At 36.6% G+C, this 21,852-nt stretch overlaps 5 protein-coding genes across 7 annotated transcripts; 3 read left to right on the plus strand and 2 right to left on the minus strand.

The window, feature by feature from the left end:
- Positions 243 to 3,940, minus strand: LOC104714012 (EIN3-binding F-box protein 1). 2 transcript variants are annotated; one of them, XM_019229590.1, is made up of 3 exons: positions 3,668 to 3,940; positions 2,366 to 3,363; positions 243 to 1,763 (listed from the first exon to the last, which is right to left on the minus strand). In XM_019229590.1, exons 1-3 carry the CDS (start codon positions 3,690 to 3,692, stop codon positions 885 to 887), a joined length of 1,902 nt encoding a protein of 633 aa, XP_019085135.1. In that variant the 5' UTR covers positions 3,693 to 3,940; the 3' UTR covers positions 243 to 884. The 2 variants fall into 2 exon arrangements, with proteins under 2 accessions (XP_019085135.1, XP_010429542.1); XM_010431240.2 differs by having other exon boundaries at positions 243 to 1,301; positions 1,895 to 3,363.
- Positions 7,729 to 9,016, minus strand: LOC104714013 (maf-like protein DDB_G0281937). The gene is made up of 2 exons (XM_010431241.2): positions 8,932 to 9,016; positions 7,729 to 8,436 (listed from the first exon to the last, which is right to left on the minus strand). Exon 2 carries the CDS (start codon positions 8,418 to 8,420, stop codon positions 7,794 to 7,796), a length of 627 nt encoding a protein of 208 aa, XP_010429543.1. The 5' UTR covers positions 8,421 to 8,436; positions 8,932 to 9,016; the 3' UTR covers positions 7,729 to 7,793.
- On the plus strand, positions 13,123 to 14,659 carry LOC104714014 (probable sugar phosphate/phosphate translocator At2g25520). The gene has a single exon (XM_010431242.2). The coding sequence runs from the start codon at positions 13,270 to 13,272 to the stop codon at positions 14,311 to 14,313; it is 1,044 nt and encodes a 347-aa protein (XP_010429544.1). The 5' UTR covers positions 13,123 to 13,269; the 3' UTR covers positions 14,314 to 14,659.
- On the plus strand, positions 15,599 to 18,831 carry LOC104714015 (putative ATPase N2B). 2 transcript variants are annotated; one of them, XM_010431243.1, is made up of 13 exons: positions 15,599 to 15,790; positions 15,871 to 16,010; positions 16,089 to 16,231; positions 16,323 to 16,468; positions 16,588 to 16,667; positions 16,755 to 17,012; positions 17,268 to 17,378; positions 17,489 to 17,611; positions 17,699 to 17,820; positions 17,920 to 18,082; positions 18,162 to 18,289; positions 18,495 to 18,636; positions 18,717 to 18,831. In XM_010431243.1, the coding sequence occupies exons 1-13, from the start codon at positions 15,667 to 15,669 to the stop codon at positions 18,798 to 18,800; spliced, it is 1,764 nt and encodes a 587-aa protein (XP_010429545.1). In that variant the 5' UTR covers positions 15,599 to 15,666; the 3' UTR covers positions 18,801 to 18,831. The 2 variants fall into 2 exon arrangements, with proteins under 2 accessions (XP_010429545.1, XP_010429546.1); XM_010431244.1 differs by having other exon boundaries at positions 15,874 to 16,010.
- Positions 19,605 to 21,843, plus strand: LOC104714016 (adenine nucleotide transporter BT1, chloroplastic/mitochondrial-like). The gene is made up of 3 exons (XM_010431245.2): positions 19,605 to 20,491; positions 20,697 to 20,858; positions 21,070 to 21,843. Exons 1-3 carry the CDS (start codon positions 19,907 to 19,909, stop codon positions 21,544 to 21,546), a joined length of 1,224 nt encoding a protein of 407 aa, XP_010429547.1. The 5' UTR covers positions 19,605 to 19,906; the 3' UTR covers positions 21,547 to 21,843.

Below are 21,852 nucleotides of genomic sequence, written 5' to 3' on the forward strand. Positions count from 1 at the left end.
TATTTTAATCCCACTCAAATCATATCGTATCGAGAAAAGGAATCGCTGGCCAGGTTCATCCCCTCGACAATATTCATTGAACACCACATTCACTTTTGAATGGACACAAACAAACGTAAATTAAAGACAAAATCTCAGGTTGACACAAAATCTGATTCTCTGTCCCACACATGAGATAAAGTTGTGTGTGTTTAATTTCTCAGATTTCGAAGGATATTAGAGAAAAAAAAATGAAAACTTTATATTATACAACGAAATGAGAATTTTATTCAATACTCATTAAACCATCCCAAAGGACATTACATAATTTAGTACAGTGATCGATCATACAGATTGATACAGCCTGGGAAAAAAAAACGAGGGGATCTGGCAAAAAAACAACAAAAAAACTCTTTAATAGAGTTGTTGCAACAACAGCCAGAGCAACCTCTGAGAGAACCAAGGCATGAACCAAAACCTGAACCCGTACAAATCATACAAAAGACCCCTTTCGAGGAAAACCATACGCAACAAAGACAAACGACGCGAATAAAAGTGGGATAATAATAGGCTCGTAAAAGACACCAAGCAAGAAACAGGAGGATGATAAACCCTAAAATCTCGTATACCCGGTAAATATATTCTCAAGCAACACACGACCTTCCGATTTCAAGGTAAAGCTAGAGTTTCCCTGATAAAAAGGAAACCCTGCAAAAAAACCATTGACTGGCAAAAAAAGAAGCCGGAAGCGAACTGCTTGGAAAAAAAAAAAGGAAAACCGGGTACCGAGCCTAGGACGCGTAGATCACAGAGCCTGAAAAAGGGTTGACACTTGATAAACAAACTTGGACGGACTAAAATACCTTTCATTATATAGGTGGAGAAGTTGACAGTGGAATTATCGATCAGGAGAGGATGTCGCATTTGTAAAGGCGCTCGACTAAGAAGTCGACAGTGGAATTGGAGATGGATCGGCACTGTTGGAGATTTAATCCCAATAAAGTGGAACCCAACCTCACAATGGCTGGCAAGCTCTTGTCTGTGACCATAGAGCAACCTGCCATGGATAAGATCTGCAGTTTGAGTTTTTCAGAGGAAGCCAATGCTTGGATCCCAGAATCGGAGATGGAGCATTTTGAAAGATCCAAATCACTGAGAATCTGGCAGTTTGCTGCAATGGAGACCATGCTGGCGTCAGAGATATTGGAACATCCATCGATGTTTAAGACTTCGAGAGTCCAACCGTTACGGGCAGTGATGGCAGAAATCACTTTGTCTGTCAAATTGGAACAGCCACTGAAGTTCACCTTCACAAGAGAATTCTGAATCAGATGTAGAAAACCAGACTCTGTTATCCCCTTGAGCCCGCATAGATCAATCTCCTCGAGCTGAGGGCACAGCTTCCCGAGGGCTGCAAGATTTGCATCACCAAAGCCAGGGCAGTTACGAATAGACAGGGAACGCAGAGCACTGCAATGAGGTGAAGCAGGCAAGCCTGTTGCGAGATCTCTAATGCCCAAGCAGTTCACCAGAGAGAAAGCCTTCAACTTTTCACCACAGTTCAAAAGAGAACCAAAAAACCCAAATTGGGTGACCCTGTGGCACTCTTCAAGCTGAACACTCTCCAGTGATAAAGATGCTTTTGCAAAAGAAACCAACCCATTGTCGGATAACAAGGGGGATCTACTGATAATAGCTTTCTTCATGTTCGGGCAGCCCTTTCCCACAGATTCAAGCCCCGCGTCAGTCACTCCCTGGCAGGCTGTGATGGTTAGAGAGTTTATNCCATGCTGGCGTCAGAGATATTGGAACATCCATCGATGTTTAAGACTTCGAGAGTCCAACCGTTACGGGCAGTGATGGCAGAAATCACTTTGTCTGTCAAATTGGAACAGCCACTGAAGTTCACCTTCACAAGAGAATTCTGAATCAGATGTAGAAAACCAGACTCTGTTATCCCCTTGAGCCCGCATAGATCAATCTCCTCGAGCTGAGGGCACAGCTTCCCGAGGGCTGCAAGATTTGCATCACCAAAGCCAGGGCAGTTACGAATAGACAGGGAACGCAGAGCACTGCAATGAGGTGAAGCAGGCAAGCCTGTTGCGAGATCTCTAATGCCCAAGCAGTTCACCAGAGAGAAAGCCTTCAACTTTTCACCACAGTTCAAAAGAGAACCAAAAAACCCAAATTGGGTGACCCTGTGGCACTCTTCAAGCTGAACACTCTCCAGTGATAAAGATGCTTTTGCAAAAGAAACCAACCCATTGTCGGATAACAAGGGGGATCTACTGATAATAGCTTTCTTCATGTTCGGGCAGCCCTTTCCCACAGATTCAAGGCCCGCGTCAGTCACTCCCTGGCAGGCTGTGATGGTTAGAGAGTTTAATTTTTGTAGCCCGACACCATTTCCCATGACCCAGAATCCCTTCTCACTCACGTGTGACAATCCAGAGAGCACAAGATCAGTGACTGACAAGCCGTAATGACCAACGACAGCAAGAGACACATCAGTGACATTTAGCATCTGAAGCTTAAGTTTTGCCAAGGAAAAGGTGGTGTTTGACAACAAGGATGCGATTCCTTGATCCCTGACAAGAGGACAGTTCTTGATCGAGACTGACTTCAGCTTGGAGCAGGATCGTGCAATGGCTTGAAGACCTTCATCTCCAATTCTTGAACAAGCCTCCAATGTAAGCTCACTCAAGTTAGGGCAGCTCCTAGCAATCGCTACCAAACCCTTGTCAGTGATTGTAGAGCAGCGGTTCAGGTCAAGCTTCTCAAGTTGAGTACAACCCTCGGCAATCTCCAAGAGGCCATTGTCAGTAACGGTAGATAGGTTCCACAGGGAAAGAGACCCAAGAGAAGGGCAGCTACGACCAATTGACCTAAGACCAATATCTGAAACCTTGCTAACAGAACCGCTTCCTCGAATAGACAACTTGCCAAGTCCACCACGGCCAGCTGTTCCAACAGCAATAGCAGCCAATCTAACATCAGTTGCCTTCTTCCCATCTAAACTCCTAGATAAACATCCTTCACAATCATCATCACCATCTTCAGATTTGTTGGAATTGGAAGAAACAACATCTAGCTCCTTTTGCCTGATGCTACTTACAAGCGTAAGCCAGTGTTTAGAGACAAATGCGCAAGCACTCCTCTCTTGAGGTCCAGGCAAACGCCTAAAGATCTCGAAAAGGCACTCATCTGGGAGCACATCAATAGAGACCTGCTTTTCCTCGAAAGCACTGAAGACCGTCGGTGCAACAACACGCGACCTCTTGCTTGGAGGGAAGTAGACATCGACGTAACTACCAAGCGACAACAAAAGGCTTGCATCCTTTGGATTTGGGTATATTGCTCCACGACGGTAAAATTCATTTTCACCTGTAAATACACCACAAAAGAATACAAATCAACTAAACATACAAAAACTTGAATTCCTTAATCACTATACCTATTAATTCCCAGATCCAACGAAAAATTAACTCTAGCCAAGAAACTAAAACTCAGATCTATAAGTCATCGACATACATACACGATCCTAGAAGTCAAAATCTTAATTCATCATACTGAAAACATCTAAACAACACAGAAACGCCTAAATCGAACATCTAAATTCAAATCTTCCTAAATCAAAAATCTGAGAATGAAATCGATTGATTCAAGCAAAGATTGGGGGGAAACATACCAGCGAAACTATAGATCTGAGACATGATTGAAGCTCAAAACTCCCAGGAAAAACAAAAACGCTTGATTCCTCAAGCGAAAACCCGTGGGAAAGAGCAAAAACGAAAGATCTGAAGACGATTAAGAAGAAAACAACGAAATCAGCTCCGATTACACCAAAGAACGAGATGCACATAAAGATCGAGAAGAGAGAGAGAGAGAGAGAGAGAGAGAGAGCGAAGAAAACCCTATAGAAAGGGCAAAAAAAAAAAGGTAGAGAGAGAGAAGGAGAGGGAAAAAAAAAAGGAAAAAAAGGAAATGATCGGTCAGTATGAGGTCAAGATAATGAGTTTATATACATTAGTTGAAATTTCACATGCAATGTATCTGAGCTGAGAGAGTTCGGGATCGTTAATTAATTTGTTTTATTTTATTCCCCTACACACAAAAAGTTGCTGAAATCGTTAATTAATTTGTTCGGGATCGTTATCTGAGCTGAGACCAGATTTTTTTGTTTGTTTTTTCACCCTTCAGAGCGCGTTAAGGCAAGCAATGAGGTGGTGGTGTTTGGTTACGGAGTTTATAAATCAATTGTTTTTTGTTTGCTTCCTCGAACAAACCTACTCTCTCTTTTCTTTTTTGCTTACGTTTTGTGGCCGACTTTAGAATCGTTTATGTCGTGTTTTTCTCAAGTCTCAAGTAAATCAATTCTTAGAACGATGACCAAAAAAAAGAAGTCTTAAAAATCAAACTTGTTACAACACGAACTCACTCATTATTGGGTCATGTTGAGGCATGATCAGGGGCGGACCTAGTAAAAAATATTGGTGGGTGCAGATTGCTCTTAGGTAGAATTGAACCCTCAACCTGTGAACATTTTTGAGGTGAACTCAAGCCAGTTTGCCACTTGTCTTCCTTTGTCTAATGTAAAACTTTTAAATATTTGTATAATTACTGGGGGCAGCTGCCACCACCAATATCAACGTAGGTCCGCCACTGGGCATGATTGAGTTGGATTGATTCTGATTGTATGCATGTGTTTATTAGAAGAGATTGGGTCGATGAAGATTTGTATGTATCAATGTATGCAACAACTTTGAAGATTCCAAATCCTTTATGATTCCAAATCCTTCATAACTTTCCTTTATCTGTTTGTCTGTTTTTCACTCGAGAAGAACTATTAGAGTCCAAAAGTGCTACAATTAATAGGGTAAAGATCTTTGGACAATATATGAAAAAATGACATTTTAAAAAAAAAACTAGTTTTTGGGATTAGTTAGGTACTTACGACTTTGTCAAAAAAAAAAAATTAGGTACCGATAGTTTTAGATTTTATTAGGAGTACTCTCAATTAAAAATTTTTAAAAATAATAATAAAGGAAAATAAAAGTTTAGAAACCTTTCTTTTTTAAGGACATCCTTAACACCATATGGTTTTAATGAAATTAAAATATTTAAATAATGGTCTACACTTAAGAACACACCATTCTACAGTTTTTGCATAAGACCAATTTTCTATTTCTTAAAAACAGCTGTATCCACTATTCAACATTTTTATTATTTTAAAACCCTTAAAAATATACCATGTGTTGTAGCGATGAGAATGATCTAAGCAACTTGAAAATCGTTTCTCTTGACATATGTCAGTCTCTTATAAGTTTCTTTTTTTCAGATTGATGAGGCATTTCTCTGATGTAGATGGTCTTAGGCCACATTCCTTAGAAAAAATTTCACTGGCCGGTACACATATATTTGTCATGTGAGGTTTGCGAGGAACTCTCTATACAAGGTTGTTGCTCTACAAGTGGCATTGGTTAAGTCCCAAATCTCTCTTTAGGTTAAGGACACAAAATTATAATTAAGGAAAAAAACCTAGAATCCTTATAATAACACGGATATGTTTTATGGACAAGGAACGAATCGCTACATAATAACCAATTTTTTGTTAGTATACGGGTACGATGGCGTGACTACTGCACGAGCATGAGTTAAAACTAGTTTTGACATGTGTATTTTTAATGTGAATATAATAGATTTATTCAATACTACCGGCTGGTGAACTTTTTTTAATATTTTCTTCAACTTATTTCTGTACCTACAGTCTACAGAATCCCATGTGGGAAAGAAAAAATTGAGATAAAAAGAATCAGATTTGATGAACGTAGAAATCCTTCTGCGATTGATTCATCTATATAATAATCTCCTACACCAACAAGACTCTCAGAAGGTTCCCTAATACATATCAGTTATCACCACACTGTATCAGGATTCCATATATCCAACCTTCTCTGTAAAAGAATAGGTCAAATCGTAAATGACAAATTGGAATCTGAATGTATCTGTGGAGAAGAGGACCCATTGCCCATTATAAACATATGTTATAAAATGAGAAAGTGAACAAAAGACACCCAAGTTGTCGTGGAAGCATTATCCATCCTTTTCAGTTTTCATCGCATAAACAGCCCATGTTCTTATTATCGCAATTCTTCATGTCCCGGTATCAACTAGGACATTATTTATCGTTCGAAAATCACATTAAAATTGTTCGGGATTCTACTTATATACGATCTTTTATTTTCCATTTTCCTATGTTAATAGTCAAATTAGTTTCAAATTTGTAGTTATAGACCATCAATGAAACAAACCAAAGAAACAACTGCCTAGGAACCTCCCATCATCACTAGCATGCCAACAGAGCCGTGCGGAACATAAACTGTGCCCAGAGGCGGTAAAAAAAACTTTTACAATGCATAGAAAATATAATGTCAAGAACGGTAAATACCAGTTATATAACAAAAGTAAACAATTAATTAAAAAAAATCTAACTGAAATTTTCTTCCGTAAAATATCATTAACTAAACGTTCAAAATCAACTTTTCTAAACATTTCCTTTCGCTAGACATTTACTTTAATAATGACGATAACCGGTGTTTCTGTAGACTAAATGTTCAAGTGTGGAATTAGTAACATCAATCAAAATAAAGTGAGAAAACGAGAGACGAAAGTTCTTTTGTATCGTGTGCATACATAGAAAACTGTAGAAAATAAACGTTTACCGTAATTTTATAATGTTAATTCAGTTTTTTTAAGCTTTTGACTTATTCTTTAAATCGAACGTGGCAATTAAGTGGATTTAACAATTGAAAACTAAAGGTTTAAGATAAATATACTATTTGAAATTACATGGCCGTAGTAACTAAACATAGGCCAAAGTAAAAATAAAGGTCTTCAATTTTTTTCAAAATTTTGAGGCCATAGGCCAAAGTTTATTTTGTTTACACTGAGGCACGGCTCTGCATGCCAATAAAAATTCCATAAACTTCTTGATAATAAAAGAGGCAAAAACTTAAAACTAACTATAATCTCCCTAAGACGAGGTTCATGCATTTTTAAGTTAGTGACACCATATGATAAAGATGATTATGACAAAAACTACAATAATCTAAATATTTAATGGTCCAGTACTTGACTATGGAGTTAGTGGGCCGGTTCCGCAAAAACATGCTACAATTATGTAATTTGTATGTTTAATAGACAATTTGTAGACGTAGTTAATTAATATAATCATAGCAAGTTAACGGGAAATATTCTATGTACTAATCACAATTTGTTTTGTTGTGGTCATAATATATAAGAACATACTGGTTCAACGCGTGAGGATGACTATATTCTAGGTGTGGACTTTAAGATATTGACAAAATCCAAGTCCGATTCGATGTCTTTTCGTGACTTGGCTATTGAGCAAGGCCTTTCTCATGTTCCAATTTAGCTGACGAATTAAAGAAAATAATTTCTCTGGTACAAACTTTTCCAAGCTGGATCCGAAGGTACTGATTCATCGGGATGAACTAATCGTGATTGTGTTGAAAGGCATAATTGTCTTACTGTAGCGATAGTGATGTTCTGGTTTTATACTAAACCATGTATCTAATCAAAACACAAGAGGAAAGAAAAAGATATTTTAACAGTATACTGTAAAAATACTGTCACCCGATGGATGCTTTCCAAAGACCATGGAACAAACACACTTCAAGCCAAAGAGAGACTCGGAACATAATGTAACAATAGAGAACGCGCATGAGATGTTAGGCAAATGCTTTTAGATTTGAGTATTTTAAGTCTTCCTACACAATCAAAAGTGGCTTGAGCTACAACACATCGTTGATGAATTTTTGAGTGAGTTCTTTAGGAAGTCCCATAACAGTATCAACTCCTCCCATCACGGAATCGATAAAAGGTGAAATGAGGGGATGCTCCAGCATTAAACCTCCAGCAACCTTGAAAGTGATTGCATCATCAATAAGGTCATCGATGACTTGCTCTGGTATCTCATGGAAATAAACCTCTGCTTTTTCCCACCCTCCTCTTCTAACTCCAGTTTGCAAGTTTCTTACAATAACAGATCCCACAACGCCACCGTGTGAACCAGAATAGCCTTTGATAAACTCGCGAGCTTCTTCTTTACTGGTTGGTTTTTCTCTAATGACACCTTTGTAGACAACAACAGTGTCTGCAGTAATCAACAGAGTTGGTTGATGATGATGATCTTGTGCAAACTGGCTTTCACCTCCCAGTTTCGATATAATCTCGTTTGCTTTGGCTTCAGCAACAGCTACAACCAAATCTTCAGGCTTGTCTTTCCTAATAGCTTTCTCATCAATGTCTGCAGTCACAATGGTGAAATCATATCCCATTTCAGCTAGAATCCGCTTTCTCGCCATGGACTGAGAACCCAAAATCAGCTTAAATCCTTTCTCCATCGTTTTCTTCACCATACTTCTCGTTGTTGTACTGTTAGCAGAAAGAGTAAAGAAGAAGGAATTAACAAACAAATCAAAAGAAGAGCAAAACAAAGATTTTTCCATACTGACTCTTCAAAAAATTTGTATAGCCACAAGATGACACATAAAACACCTATTATATTACTTACCACATTTACAGAGTCTGATAAGTGTAATCCTAAAAAGAATACACATTTTGTCACGCAACGTTATCCTATACCATGTAAGAAAACTCTAGAAAATTCAAACTTTCAGAATCGTTACAAGGAACAGAACAATCAGAAAGAAAAACAAATGCATTTAGGATGAAGAACTCTACCAAATTAATCTGTGACAACGATTCAGTTATAGACGCGGCAGTGGACAGATAGACGAAATCTCACAATCTTTATTACAATTGACGATGCTATATATATACTATCAGTGACCCAATAAAAATCTGCGGAACAGAAAATCTAAGAAGAGAATTTAGGGTTTTGAGATTGAGTAGAGATTCAAAACTCACCGAGGATACGAATTCGATTGCAGATGAGGGAAGCGGAAAGAAAGCTGGAGATAGCGAGTGAGAGACTGAGATAAAAACTACAACAGATGGCTGTAATTTTGGCATGATTAGTTTTTTTTTTTTTTTTTGTCGCCTGCCTAAGAATAATTAAAAAATAATACTAAAATTTTGCGTGCTAATTTTTTTATTTTATTTTTTTATGAAGATTTTATTGATGGAATGTGTTTTTTGAGTTATACAGAGCCAAAAGGATCAAATCCGATAATTATACCGGAACGAGATTTGAAGCTATTAACCAGTGCAAAATATTTTAGAATCTTCTTCTACATCCAAAAACGTTTTGATGAGGTTGGTTTAGTTCGAAATTAATTAACTGTAGTAGTTTTTCTTTTTCAAATTATACAGTTCAACAAGCTATTTTTCTAACTTAAATGAATGGTAAGTCTTTAACCATCTAAAAAGGCTTATAACTATTTGTAGAGAAAACGTTAATTAACAAAACAATAACACTAAATAGCATATTATAAAAAAAAGATGAGTTTTTAACAGGTACATGAATCTAAGTCCGGCTCTACACATGTGCAGGAAGTGCATTTGCACAAGTTCTATGTAATTTTTGTTATTTTTACACTAAAACTAGAATCTACATTTTTTTTTTTTTTTTAACATGAAAATAAGGGTCTATTTTTTCTTTTTAGCTAATGATACTTCAAAATATTGAGCTGGCCCAGTCAACAAACCCCGTCTGGACTGTCACTCGAAGTAACCCACCCAACAAACGAACGTTGCGACAACTATAATAGCACCACCAATAAGAATACAACAACGTAAGAGGGACGCACCATTGCAAAAACTGTCGCGACGTGAGTGAGATTCACGCGCTCTGATCTAAACGTTGACTCTTTGTTTCATAGTTACTCTTAAATTCCCTTTATTCACTTTTCATTTCTTCATTGCAAGTTTCCAATTAATTACTCTAACTAATAGCTTTAGGGATTCGCAATTAATTTAAGGCAACGTAAACTAAAAGGAGTTTGGCAAAAACCAGTCATTTCAGAAAACAACATTAATAACGGGTATTAAAAATACATAAATACCGTGTATATATAACTCATAAATCTATACTATTAAAAAGGAAGCATTTTTAATGAGTAGACATAGAGTTTGAAATTATTACAATGAAATGCCACTCAAATAGGAATAAGAGTATGTATAATCCTTGAAACCAAACAGATTAATATTAATTAGAGCCAAACAGATTAATATTAATTGTATTAACCGAAAAAACTTAAATGATATAACACATAAAATCGGGTGCAGTTATAACCTACCATAAAAAAACAGAAAGATTAGGAAAAATAGAATAAAATCAGTGTCCCTTAAAAATTGCAAACTACCTTAATTAATATCTAAATAATTAAATTAAAATCATTAGTCTTCAAATCTTGAATACGTGGGATCCTTTGTATTCGAATGAGGAAATAATCCAAATGGTTCAACATATTTTTTAGCCAAAAATAATGCAGTTATATATAAAAAAACACAACATAAGGAAATTATAATAAATTCAAAATCCCATATATTTAATACGTACTAAAACTATAAGATCAAAATATATAGTCCGAATTGTTTGTGAAAAATACATACTATTGTAAAATCAATTCTAGCATCGCTGGATCATAATTTTCTTACAATAGGATTTGAGATTATTACAATAAAATGCCACTATAAATATAATAAGGTGTAATTGTATAGTAGATTTGTCTCTCCATCCATACAACATATAGCATAAGGTGTAGACATGTATGTCCCATAATGAAAATGTTTCATAATACAGGTTATAAACTAATTACAAATTGTAAATTCACATTATCTGCTATATCTTTATTGAATTTGTGTGTTATTTAAATTCTGTCAATCAAACAAAACAAAACAAAACGATGTTTACGCATTTAAGAATGAAATAGAATTTTTTATTTTAATTTTATGTATCACAAAAACATTTCCATAGATATTTCTATTTTTGAAAATAAAAAAACATATATATATACATTGACAAACTATTCCTGATAAAATAGAAGAAGGGACGGGTTTGTTATATATTTAAAATCTCCATATACTTATTTATTTCAAATATCATGACTAATTATAACGGGTATAAAATAAGAACGTGTAATTTAAAGAATAAAAAACATTATAATGTAAAAAAATTGGGTAACAAGTTTCAGTATAAACTTTTTTGGTAGCTATATTCAGTTCTCAAAATCTCACTAATTTGAGTATGCGTCAACTTCGAAACGGGTACATGTCTAATTTACGATGATTATTTCAAAAATTTTGAGTAGATTTGAATATTTTAAGAGTATTTCATCATAATGTCTTACCTCGACTCTTCAAATATATCTTACATATTAGAAAAAAATTATTTATTGAAATGCCTGTTACTCTTAGGGTTTACAAATTCAAGCAAGGCGAATGCATATATTACTCATTTGGTTTCTTGGAGGGAGTTTTTGACGGGCCAAAAAATATTAAATTTGTTACACAAGCGCTTTAGTAATACTTTAGGTCAATATTCTATCAAAAAAATTAAATTTTTAGCGTTATTTCCGGTTTGATAGTTCCCGGGTTTAACAATAATTAATCTAATCGATCACTCATTTGATTCTTATTTGATCTGGATCTACCATCACATCAATCCAAATTTCTTCGTGAAACCGCTATTATTTCAACCTAATATTCACAAAATGAATATAACAACCGATCTTAGTTTCAGTTATTGATTTTATATGCTCTAATTATATACCTATGGAAAAGCAGTACTCTCAACTATGGTGTATGAAACTATTTTTACATTTTTTTTTACATATAGATTGATTTGTCATATATTACTTTCAAATATATTATTTTATTACAGTTTACAAACTAAAACTAACTAACATTTTCAAAATAAAACAAACTAACACTTTCAAAATAAAAACTATATACAAACATATTTTATATAATTTTTTTTTGATACGTACATAATATATTTTAAACTTTATAGCAAACTTAGTTTATGAAATCAATTCCGCACGTACGTGCGGGTCTGAATCTAGTTTGATATAAATATTCTTTCGTTTCAAAATAGTTGTTGTTAGAGACTTAGTGAGGGTTATAATGGTTTAAGATTTGAATAGAATTTTAAAAATTTTAGATATTATGTAGAATCTATTGTTATTAGATTAAGATTTTGTTAAACTTTGTTAAAGTTTAGTGTTATTAGTTTGTGATTTGTAAAAAATCATTTAAAATCTTAACAAATTTGGGCTATTGGATTCAGACTTTTATAAAGTCATTAAAAATTCTGTGTTATTCAATTAAAACAAAAGAATGTAGAATTGTTAATGAGTTCAATTATTATGTTATTGGTTCATGATTTTATGCATTTTCTTTACAAAATGAAATCATGGAAAATATCATAAAAATACAGGGATTGTTTGGAGGACTTTACAAGATTTTAAAAAACTAATCAACACAACTCTCTAGCAATCTTTAACAATTTTTCACTTATTCATTTTAATGATTTTATTGAACTCTTCAAAAATATTCGTAAATCTCAAACCAATACCATCCCTTATTAATTATTATTATTTTAGTGTCTTAACCGATAAAAAATAGAAAATATATAAATAAAAGTTAAACATAAATCATACTGTAATAGTTTTTTTTTTAATTTGTGTAAAAAGTCTTTAACGACAACTAATTTGAGTCGAATGCAGTAAATTATTTATTGACTTATAATCATTTTATTTATTGACTTATAATCATTTTAAAAATTAAATTGTAAGTCTTTTTAAAATTGATGGTAAATCAATAAATCATTTATTCCCAAAAATGTTAATTTGACTAAATTAGTTAAGAAAAAATCATGTTCCTTTCTGTGAGTTTTCCGCAACACTAAGAAAACCATGAAATTAAACAATTTTGTATCACATTTACAAAACGTAATTAACTAAAAAGAGCTCAAAAACAAAACATTTTTTACATAATTTCTTAATTAAAAATGACTATTAAAGTAAAAAAAAAAAAAATACACTAGAAAACAGAGAATTATACATGGATCCCACAAATATGCCAATCGTCAAGTAATCGCGCACCTTTTCGCCACGTTGCATACAAAGTCACGTAAGCCCTTCCTCTTACATTTACACCAAACTCAAAGTCTCTTCTTCCCCCAACCCAAACCCAAAAACACAAGAGAGAGAGACTCTTCTAACGTGCGCAGCTCTCTCTCCCAAATCTTATCCTACGCCGCACCACCCATCTTCTTCGTCCGGCGAGAAAACCACCACCACCATGGGGAAAGGCCGTGCTCTTTCCGACGGAGTGATAAAGAAGATCATCCTCTCATACACCTATGTCGCAATCTGGATCTTCCTCAGCTTCACAGTCATCGTCTACAACAAGTACATCCTCGACAAGAAGATGTACAATTGGCCATTCCCAATCACTCTCACCATGATTCACATGGGCTTTTGCTCTTCCTTAGCCGTCATTCTCATCAAAGTCTTCAAAGTCGTCGAGCCTGTCTCAATGTCTCGCGAGACTTATCTCAGATCCGTCGTACCAATCGGCGCGTTGTACTCACTCTCCCTCTGGTTATCAAACTCTGCTTACATTTACCTCTCCGTCTCCTTCATCCAAATGCTCAAAGCCCTTATGCCTGTAGCGGTTTACTCGATCGGGGTCTTGTTAAAGAAAGAGACTTTCAAATCTCAGACTATGACTAACATGCTCTCGATCTCCTTTGGTGTTGCTATTGCTGCTTACGGTGAAGCCAAGTTTGATGGTTGGGGTGTTTTCCTTCAGCTTGGTGCTGTTGCTTTTGAAGCTACGAGGTTGGTTTTGATTCAGATCTTGCTTACTTCTAAAGGAATCAACCTTAACCCTATCACTTCCCTCTATTACGTTGCTCCTTGTTGCTTAGTTTTCCTCTCTGTTCCTTGGATCTTTGTTGAGTTCCCTGTTCTTAGAGATACTTCGAGTTTCCACTTCGATTTCGTGATATTTGGAACCAATTCGGTTTGTGCGTTTGCTTTGAATCTTGCTGTGTTCTTGCTCGTTGGAAAAACCTCTGCTTTGACCATGAATGTGGCTGGTGTGGTTAAAGATTGGCTCTTGATTGCATTCTCCTGGTCTGTGATCAAGGACACGGTCACACCTATCAATCTGTTTGGGTACGGACTTGCTTTCTTGGGTGTTGGATATTACAATCACTGCAAGTTGCAGGCGTTGAAGGCTAAAGATGCACAGAAGAAGGTTCAAGCAAGTGATGAGGAAGCTGGGAAGCTTTTGGAAGAGAGGGAAGCTGAAGCTAAACGAAGCGAGACTCAGGATTGATCTGATCTTGATCTGATTCAAGAATGCAATTTTCAGGGAATAAGAGCTTCAAGGGGTTACATTTTGGAAGAGATTTTTGGATTTTGCTTCTTCATCATAGGTAATGCATTATCATTGTCGGTGTTGTTGGTCTACGTTTTTTAGTTTTGGGATTATATTATTTAAGTTATGGCTAAATTATATTACATAGCAATTGATGGTTTTTAGAGGTTTCATGAATCTTTGAACTCCATTGTATCTTCTTTGGTTTTTTTACTTTCACGTTATGAACCTATCTATTTGGGTAAAACAATTGTTGTAGTAGTAAACTTTTGTTAAATGTCAAATTGAAATTCCCTTTTTATTTCTTCTTTCTCCAATGAAACCGTTCTATGTTGAAAGTCAAAGGATGGTCATTGCAAAAGATGTTTCAGTACTTCATGGGTTTATGTGGGATCTTTAGGAAGCAGGATCCACAATTTCAGGCGATAAATAACCATACCGACGTTACAATAAAATGTATGTTACATCATCATCATATGATTACAATGGTCTCATTTAACCTCTCCAAAGATCCTTACTATAGAGTCTAGTCGTTTGGCTTAATGTGCATTGTCACCTCAACAAGTTTTTGTCCTAGATAAAGGAACAGGCCAAGCAGGTGTTACATGCTAAACTATAAAACATTCAAACAACTCACGGGATTAGGCTTTGCTCAACAACGAATATTTGGGAACTTCCAACACATTCGGATCTATTCACGTTTTTGGCATATAAAGCTGTTTGGGTTCCAGAACAGAATTCCTAAAGCATGCATTGGGTTTGTCGTCTTCTTGTAAATCTAAATAGCTGTCCTGACTCTAGGCAGAATTTTCTATATGAGAATTGCATACATACGCTGGTTCTATTCTACTACTCAGCTCCCGTGATACGAACATACATTTTCCACATATCTCTATAACTAATGTTTCGTGTTATGTTATTTTATTTGGTTTCATATCCGATAGATTTCAAAACTTTGCGAAGTAGTTCTATTTGATTTTAAGTGGGATCTTATACTAGCTCAACTGGTATACTAGTTTACGGACCAGACCGGACCACATCGAGTTCGGCAGATTGGCATATCCTAGTTTTGAGTTTTGACATTTACCAACTCACAAAAAGGAATATCTATACGGACATTAATAAGCCAAATCAGCAATCCAACAAACGGTCCATATTGCACTACGTGGCTCTCATATGAGACGTCCACGTCGATACCAACCTATTAATACCGTTCTAAATCTTTCACTTTCGTTTCAGAAACAGTAGTAGTAGCTTAACCGTGATCGGAAGCTTTAAGAAGAAACCACAAATCGGAGTCTGAAGCAAATTATGCCTAATGTTTCTCAGATCTCTAATATTCTACGTCTAGGGTTCTCCTCCAGAAGACAACTCTCTAATGGCCTACACTTCGTTGCTCGTTCCTATACCACCTCTGATCCTCCCAAACCATCAGGTCAGTACCTTAATTGAATCTTCTTCCAATTCGGTTGAGAATTATGCAATTGAGATATAATGTTATTCGCTCCTTATCAGGAGGCCCACTGACGAGTTACAGTAAGTTAGTGGAGCAAGGGAGACTACAACATGATCCGTACCAAGAGAAGGTCGTTTCAGCATTCGAAAATTTGTTTGGAAGATTGGAACATTTCGAGAAGGAAATGGAACATTATCATGTAAAATTTACGCTTTAGGATTTGTGGGAATTTAATTCAGTTCGTCTGCGTTTATGTGTACAATTTTGGTTTTTACAGGTGAGATTAGCAGAGTGGGAGAAGAGGAGAGAGGAAGAGCGAAGAAAGCTAATGGTGGAAGAAGCTGAGAAGAAGGAAGAAGATGGAATGTGGGCTTCTATGAATAAGCATGGACAAAAGCTTTTGGGAAGATGGGTCTTAGGGTGAGGTTTTTTTTATCAATGTCATCTTCTTTTGTTTGTTTCTTCTTCTTTTATATATGGTTTTTTGTATCTTTCTGGGGGAGTGTTTTAGGAGAAGACAGATGAATGTAGAACCTGGAGTTGGTAAATGGGTATCATACCTCAACCGAGAGAGAAAACTGGACTCGATTGTGGGTTCTCGTCCTGCAGTACCACTAGCTCCGAAAGGATTATATATCTATGGAAATGTAGGATGTGGTATGTTAATGGATGCTACATTATTGCTATTATTGTTTCCTTCATATAAGTCTTTAATATATACTGTATAGCGCGATATGGTTAACTTAGTTGAGACCATGTTTGGTGTTTTCATGTAGGCAAGACTATGCTGATGGATATGTTTTATGGCGCTACTGATGGGATTATCAGACATAGGCAACGGTTTCACTTTCATGAAGTGTGTGAGCCTTTTAGAGGTTTCTTTATGTTTCTGGCTAAGTAACTTAATATAAACTTTGATGTTTTCCATTTCATTTGTCTGTAGGCTATGCTGAAGATAAATGAACAAATGCACAAGTATTGGAAGGAGAATGGTGCCGAAAAGGCTTCGCAATACAGCATTTCGAAATGGATTATGAACCTTCCTGTTGATGAAAAAGTTAAGGAATGGCTAGCTGGAGAAGAATTTTATAAGCAGCAACTCCAAATGAAGCACATTCTTCCAGCTGTGGCTGATAAGTTTCTCGTTGATCAGCAATCGACTAAAAAAGGAGCCAGCATCCTCTGCTTTGATGAGATTCAGGTAATTTTGAATACATGAAACTATTAAATAAACTACAATATCCTTAGTCATTCTTCTAACAATAGATTGTTGACTATGAGAAATTAAGGAAGTGTTTAAAACTTGGCTCGCTAATTACTTGTTACTCTGAAGTCATAAAGCCAATTCAGTGTCTAACTTAGTTGAGACTGTACTTGCTATCTTTTGGCATCAACTGAACTGCAAATAGTGTTCATTCTTCCCATAACTTGGAATTTCTTGCATCTTCTGTTACAGACAGTTGATGTATTTGCTATTGTGGCCTTATCTGGAATTATGAGCAGATTGTTGACTACTGGAACTGTTCTTGTGGCCACCAGTAACCGAGCACCACGGGAGTTGAATCAGGTTTCTTTTCCTTCTTCTCTTTAACTGATTTCATGGAAGACATCTATCTTCTTGAGAACGCAGTGTTTTGCGCCAAGTCACTAATTCTCTCGCTGATGTTGTTGGTACAGGACGGAATGCAGAAGGAGATATTTGATAAGTTTATCTCTAAATTGGAGAAACATTGTGAGATAATCTCAATTGGAAGTGAAGTAGATTACCGCCGAGTTGCAGCCAAAAACTCAGTTGAAAATGTGTGAACCACATATTCTTTACATTGTTTATTGCTGTGTTTTTTTTTTTTGCTTTTGTGTGACGAAATTCTAAATGTGCATTTATAGGTTCACTACTTATGGCCTTTGAATAATGCTGTTCTGGAAGAGTTTGAGAAAATGTGGTGTCAGGTCACTGAAGAGTCCGGTGGAGAAATAACTTCTGCGACTCTCCCAGTGATGTTTGGAAGGTACTAATGAGAAAAGTGGTTTTTCTTTTTGTTATGGATCAAATTAAATCACAATGGGTTTGTTTTTTACATTCGAGTATCATGTGGTGTATCCATCAGAACAGTGGAGGTTCCTGCAAGCTGTAATGGAGTGGCAAGATTCACATTCGAGTATCTATGTGGTCGACCTGTAGGTGCAGCAGATTATATCGCAGTGGCCAAAAACTATCATACAATCTTTATCTCTGATATTCCAGCAATGAGCATGGAAATACGCGACAAGGTATAATCAAAATCAAGATTTTGGCTTTTGAGGTCTGTGGATTCGGATTCCTTCCTCTAAGGGATTTTAATGTTCTCAGGCACGTAGGTTTATAACCCTTGTTGATGAGCTATACAACCACCATTGTTGTCTTGTCTCATCCGCAGAGACACCTATCGATGAGTTGTTTCAAGGAACTGCAGAGGGAACTCTTTTTGACCTGGAAAGGTAAGAACACACAATTGACGAGTGGGAAATTTGGTTTACTCTTTGATTCTGTTCAGGTTATTTGGTTTTACCAGCTTTATTGAAAGTTTTGGTTTTTGGTTTGGATTTAGTTGGTTGATCATTTTAATTTGGTTATGGCTTAATCAGTTTGGTTTATTATATGCCAATCCCCTAAACGGCACATAAATTTATTGGAAACTTGCAGCTTCCAGTTTGAGACAGAGACCGAAGATTCAAGATTAAGGCGAGATGTGCTTGCAGAAGGTAGCATAAGTGCAGCTGGATCGCCTTCTTCAATTGTATCAATGCTTTCTGGCGAAGAGGAAATGTTTGCGTTTGCTCGAGCAGTAAGTCGTTTCTCACTTTTTTTCCATCCGAAAAAGTGGTTTAGAGTATTTGGTAAAATTATGTTAAACGGTGGGTGCAGGCGTCGCGGTTGATTGAAATGCAGACACCATTGTATCTCGAAGGAGTTCGTTTCTTGCATCCTTATTTCCATCAACAGAAGTAAATCAATAATAACAAAATGAATAATTTACTTACATATTGCGCCATTAAATTTTTCCACTGTGATTATTGTTTGGCAAAACTGACCAACCAAAGGTTTTCTTATATACTAAGGCGATTCATGAATAAAAATGTTCTTTTACTTTTGACGTTCCATCACAAAACGTCTGTACTGGGAGTAACTCACTCTTTTAGTTTTCTTATGTTTAGACTAATCTGTCAAGTAATTTTCTGTTGTACCCCCCCCAAGGAAATCAAAACTTACAAATAGACTAATCTGTCAAGTAGATTCACTTGCGCCTTGGACCAAGAAAAATAATTTTCATGTTAAGATTACAATAGTTATGATCTAAGGTTATGATAGACGCACGTGACTGTTATTATGCACCTACCAACGAGTCCATTGGAATGGGATATATGGGAAAAGTCAAATTAGATGAATGGGATGTGTTGCAAAAAGTAGTAAAATTTGTTTCTGCAGTTTAACCACAAAACGCAAATAGTAAAAGTGTAAAAATTCACAAATAGTTGACTTTTCTAAATTAATCCCTCATTTTTTTTAATCCGGTTTATAACCTTTTTTATTTTTATTTTGTTGACATCACTATGTGTAACATATTTATCTCTTGCAAAAAAACAAAAAAAAAAACAAAAAAAACATACATACTTCATAGTTATATACTGGCACCGTTTGACCAATTTTGACGAATTTTCAATTTTCAATCTTCGTTAATAAATAAAAAAACATGGAAAGAAAGTACATAAAACGAATAAATCATAGAAATTAAAATATAAATACCTAAAGCAGCCTCCGCCCCCAACCACTCACCCGTTCAAAAGGCCAAAAGCTGCAACCAGCAGCTGTATAGTAAAACCCTAACAAGGGTCTCGACGAAAGCGACAACAACCGCAATTTCGTCTCAACCCTAAACACTCTCTTCGTCGTCACCTCGATTTCCGTCGTACCCTTTTCGCCAAAATCTTCACTTTCTTATCCTTCACGAAGATGTGGATGTCGTGAATACGTGATCAGCCTCGGGGGAACGAAGACTGTCTGTCATTAACCATTATTAAATTCATAAGCTTCATACGAGAGAAACTGTAATTCATATGGGCAAGACTGGAATCCAGTTGTTCGACGACACGAGGAATGGGTTTTTCTCCGTATCCGATTTGGGATCTGATTGGAGCAGCAGTCTACAGAACCCTAACTACCGTCCTGTTGGTGGATTGTTCGCTAGTGTTAATCAGTTAGGAGCTGGATTCGGTTCAGGACTCGGATCCGGATCTATTTCGTCTCCGGATCCTCCAAACAGAGGAGGCAACAACAACAGTAGCTTCGCTGCCCAGCTTAATGATTTGTGCACAAAGTACTTGCCTTTTAAAGAAGATGAGGTGGAAGAAGAAGAAGTGATTGGTGAGAAGCGTAAGAAGAAAGGAGGGTTGAACTTGAAACTGAAGCTTAAGATCTCTAATCCTTCGTTGCGGCGGCTGTTAAGTGGAGCTGTGGCCGGAGCCATTTCGAGAACGGCTGTGGCTCCTTTGGAAACCATTAGGACTCATCTAATGGTGGGAAGTGGTGGTGACTCTACCACCGAAGTCTTTCGTGATATCATGAAGCAAGAAGGATGGAAAGGTCTATTCCGGGGAAATTTGGTCAATGTGATTCGAGTCGCACCTGCTCGTGCCGTTGAGGTACCAATGATTTGATTGTAGAATAGCTGTGGAACTTTAGATAATTTGTGAATTGGTTCGGCTTGACAGTTTGTGTTGTATTGTTAATATGGAGCTCAAGCTCAAGTCAGAATTTGGCTAAGCAGTATTTGATTATTAGTTAATTTCAACAGTTTTTAGTAAATGCTAATGAGCCAATGGTAACTTCTCTTTCAACTCTGTTCAGCTTTTTGTATTCGAGACTGTTAACAAGAAGTTGACTCCAAAGCTCGGAGAAGACTCGAAAATACCCATCCCAGCTTCATTGCTTGCTGGTGCCTGTGCTGGAGTTAGCCAGACACTCTTGACATACCCCCTCGAATTAGTCAAGACCCGCCTTACAATTCAGGTTTGCTCCATAAAGTTTCCATAGTTTCTTTTTTCGTAAAAATGGTATTGAGAAGAGGTCATTTGCAGTCAACGTGAGACATACTTTGGCAAAATGTAATCAAACTCTTGCTGTGGAAGGTATTTTAGGGTTATAGAACAGATGGTATATTGTAAGGGCGGATAGAGTTTTTGACATCGGCCACTAATGTGTCTTCAATACAATTTTGTAGAGAGGTGTGTACAAGGGAATAATGGATGCGTTTGTCAAAATAATAAGGGAGGAAGGCCCGACAGAACTTTACAGGGGTCTTGCCCCGAGCCTTATAGGAGTGGTTCCATATGCAGCGACAAACTACTTCGCCTATGACTCGTTAAGAAAAGCATACCGTAAAATGGTAAAGCAAGAGAGCATTGGGAATATTGAGACTCTTTTGATAGGTTCTTTAGCTGGTGCACTATCAAGTACTGCAACTTTCCCCTTGGAGGTTGCTCGGAAGCATATGCAGGTGGGAGCAGTTGGTGGGAGGGTGGTTTACAAGAACATGTTGCATGCTTTGATACGCATACTCGAGCAAGAAGGTATTGGAGGTTGGTACAGAGGGCTTGGACCGAGTTGCTTGAAGTTGGTTCCTGCAGCTGGAATCTCCTTCATGTGTTATGAGGCGTGCAAGAAGATACTGGTTGAGAACAACAACGAAGAAGCCTGAGCTGAGCTCTATTGTTACAACTCACATGAGTACTTTTGGGTTCGATCAGACTAACACGATGGCTCTGGTGAACCAAATTTGGTCCTGGTTGATGATTCTGCAACCATCTGAGAATGGCCTTGTGCCATTTGAGATTCACAGTTGAGGAGATTTGAGTTTTAAAATTTTGGGCGGGCACATTATTGATTCAATTGGAACTAAACATCCAAAAGATTCACTTTTTTTTTTTGTTTCGTTTTGGTTCATGTATTGTTATGGATCTGACATAGTTTTGTTTTAATTCTTTTCGTTGGCTCAGTTGAGTTT

Source organism: Camelina sativa, chromosome 9 (assembly GCF_000633955.1).
Source record: "Camelina sativa cultivar DH55 chromosome 9, Cs, whole genome shotgun sequence".
Lineage (NCBI taxonomy): Eukaryota > Viridiplantae > Streptophyta > Magnoliopsida > Brassicales > Brassicaceae > Camelina > Camelina sativa.

Coding starts and splice junctions, on each gene's coding strand:
- LOC104714012 (XM_010431240.2), bottom strand. CDS start 3,692: ATGTCTCAGATCTATAGTTTCGCTG. Junction 3,364..3,667: donor TCAGATCTATAGTTTCGCTG/GTATGTTTCCCC, acceptor GTGTATTTACAG/GTGAAAATGAATTTTACCGT. Junction 1,302..1,894: donor ATCTGATTCAGAATTCTCTT/GTGAAGGTGAAC, acceptor CATCTGATTCAG/AATTCTCTTGTGAAGGTGAA.
- LOC104714013 (XM_010431241.2), bottom strand. CDS start 8,420: ATGGTGAAGAAAACGATGGAGAAAGGATTTAAGCTGATTTTGGGTTCT.
- LOC104714014 (XM_010431242.2), top strand. CDS start 13,270: ATGGGGAAAGGCCGTGCTCTTTCCGACGGAGTGATAAAGAAGATCATC.
- LOC104714015 (XM_010431243.1), top strand. CDS start 15,667: ATGCCTAATGTTTCTCAGATCTCTAATATTCTACGTCTAGGGTTCTCC. Junction 16,668..16,754: donor AACGGTTTCACTTTCATGAA/GTGTGTGAGCCT, acceptor ATTTGTCTGTAG/GCTATGCTGAAGATAAATGA. Junction 17,379..17,488: donor CACCACGGGAGTTGAATCAG/GTTTCTTTTCCT, acceptor TTGTTGGTACAG/GACGGAATGCAGAAGGAGAT.
- LOC104714016 (XM_010431245.2), top strand. CDS start 19,907: ATGGGCAAGACTGGAATCCAGTTGTTCGACGACACGAGGAATGGGTTT. Junction 20,492..20,696: donor CACCTGCTCGTGCCGTTGAG/GTACCAATGATT, acceptor AACTCTGTTCAG/CTTTTTGTATTCGAGACTGT. Junction 20,859..21,069: donor AGACCCGCCTTACAATTCAG/GTTTGCTCCATA, acceptor ACAATTTTGTAG/AGAGGTGTGTACAAGGGAAT.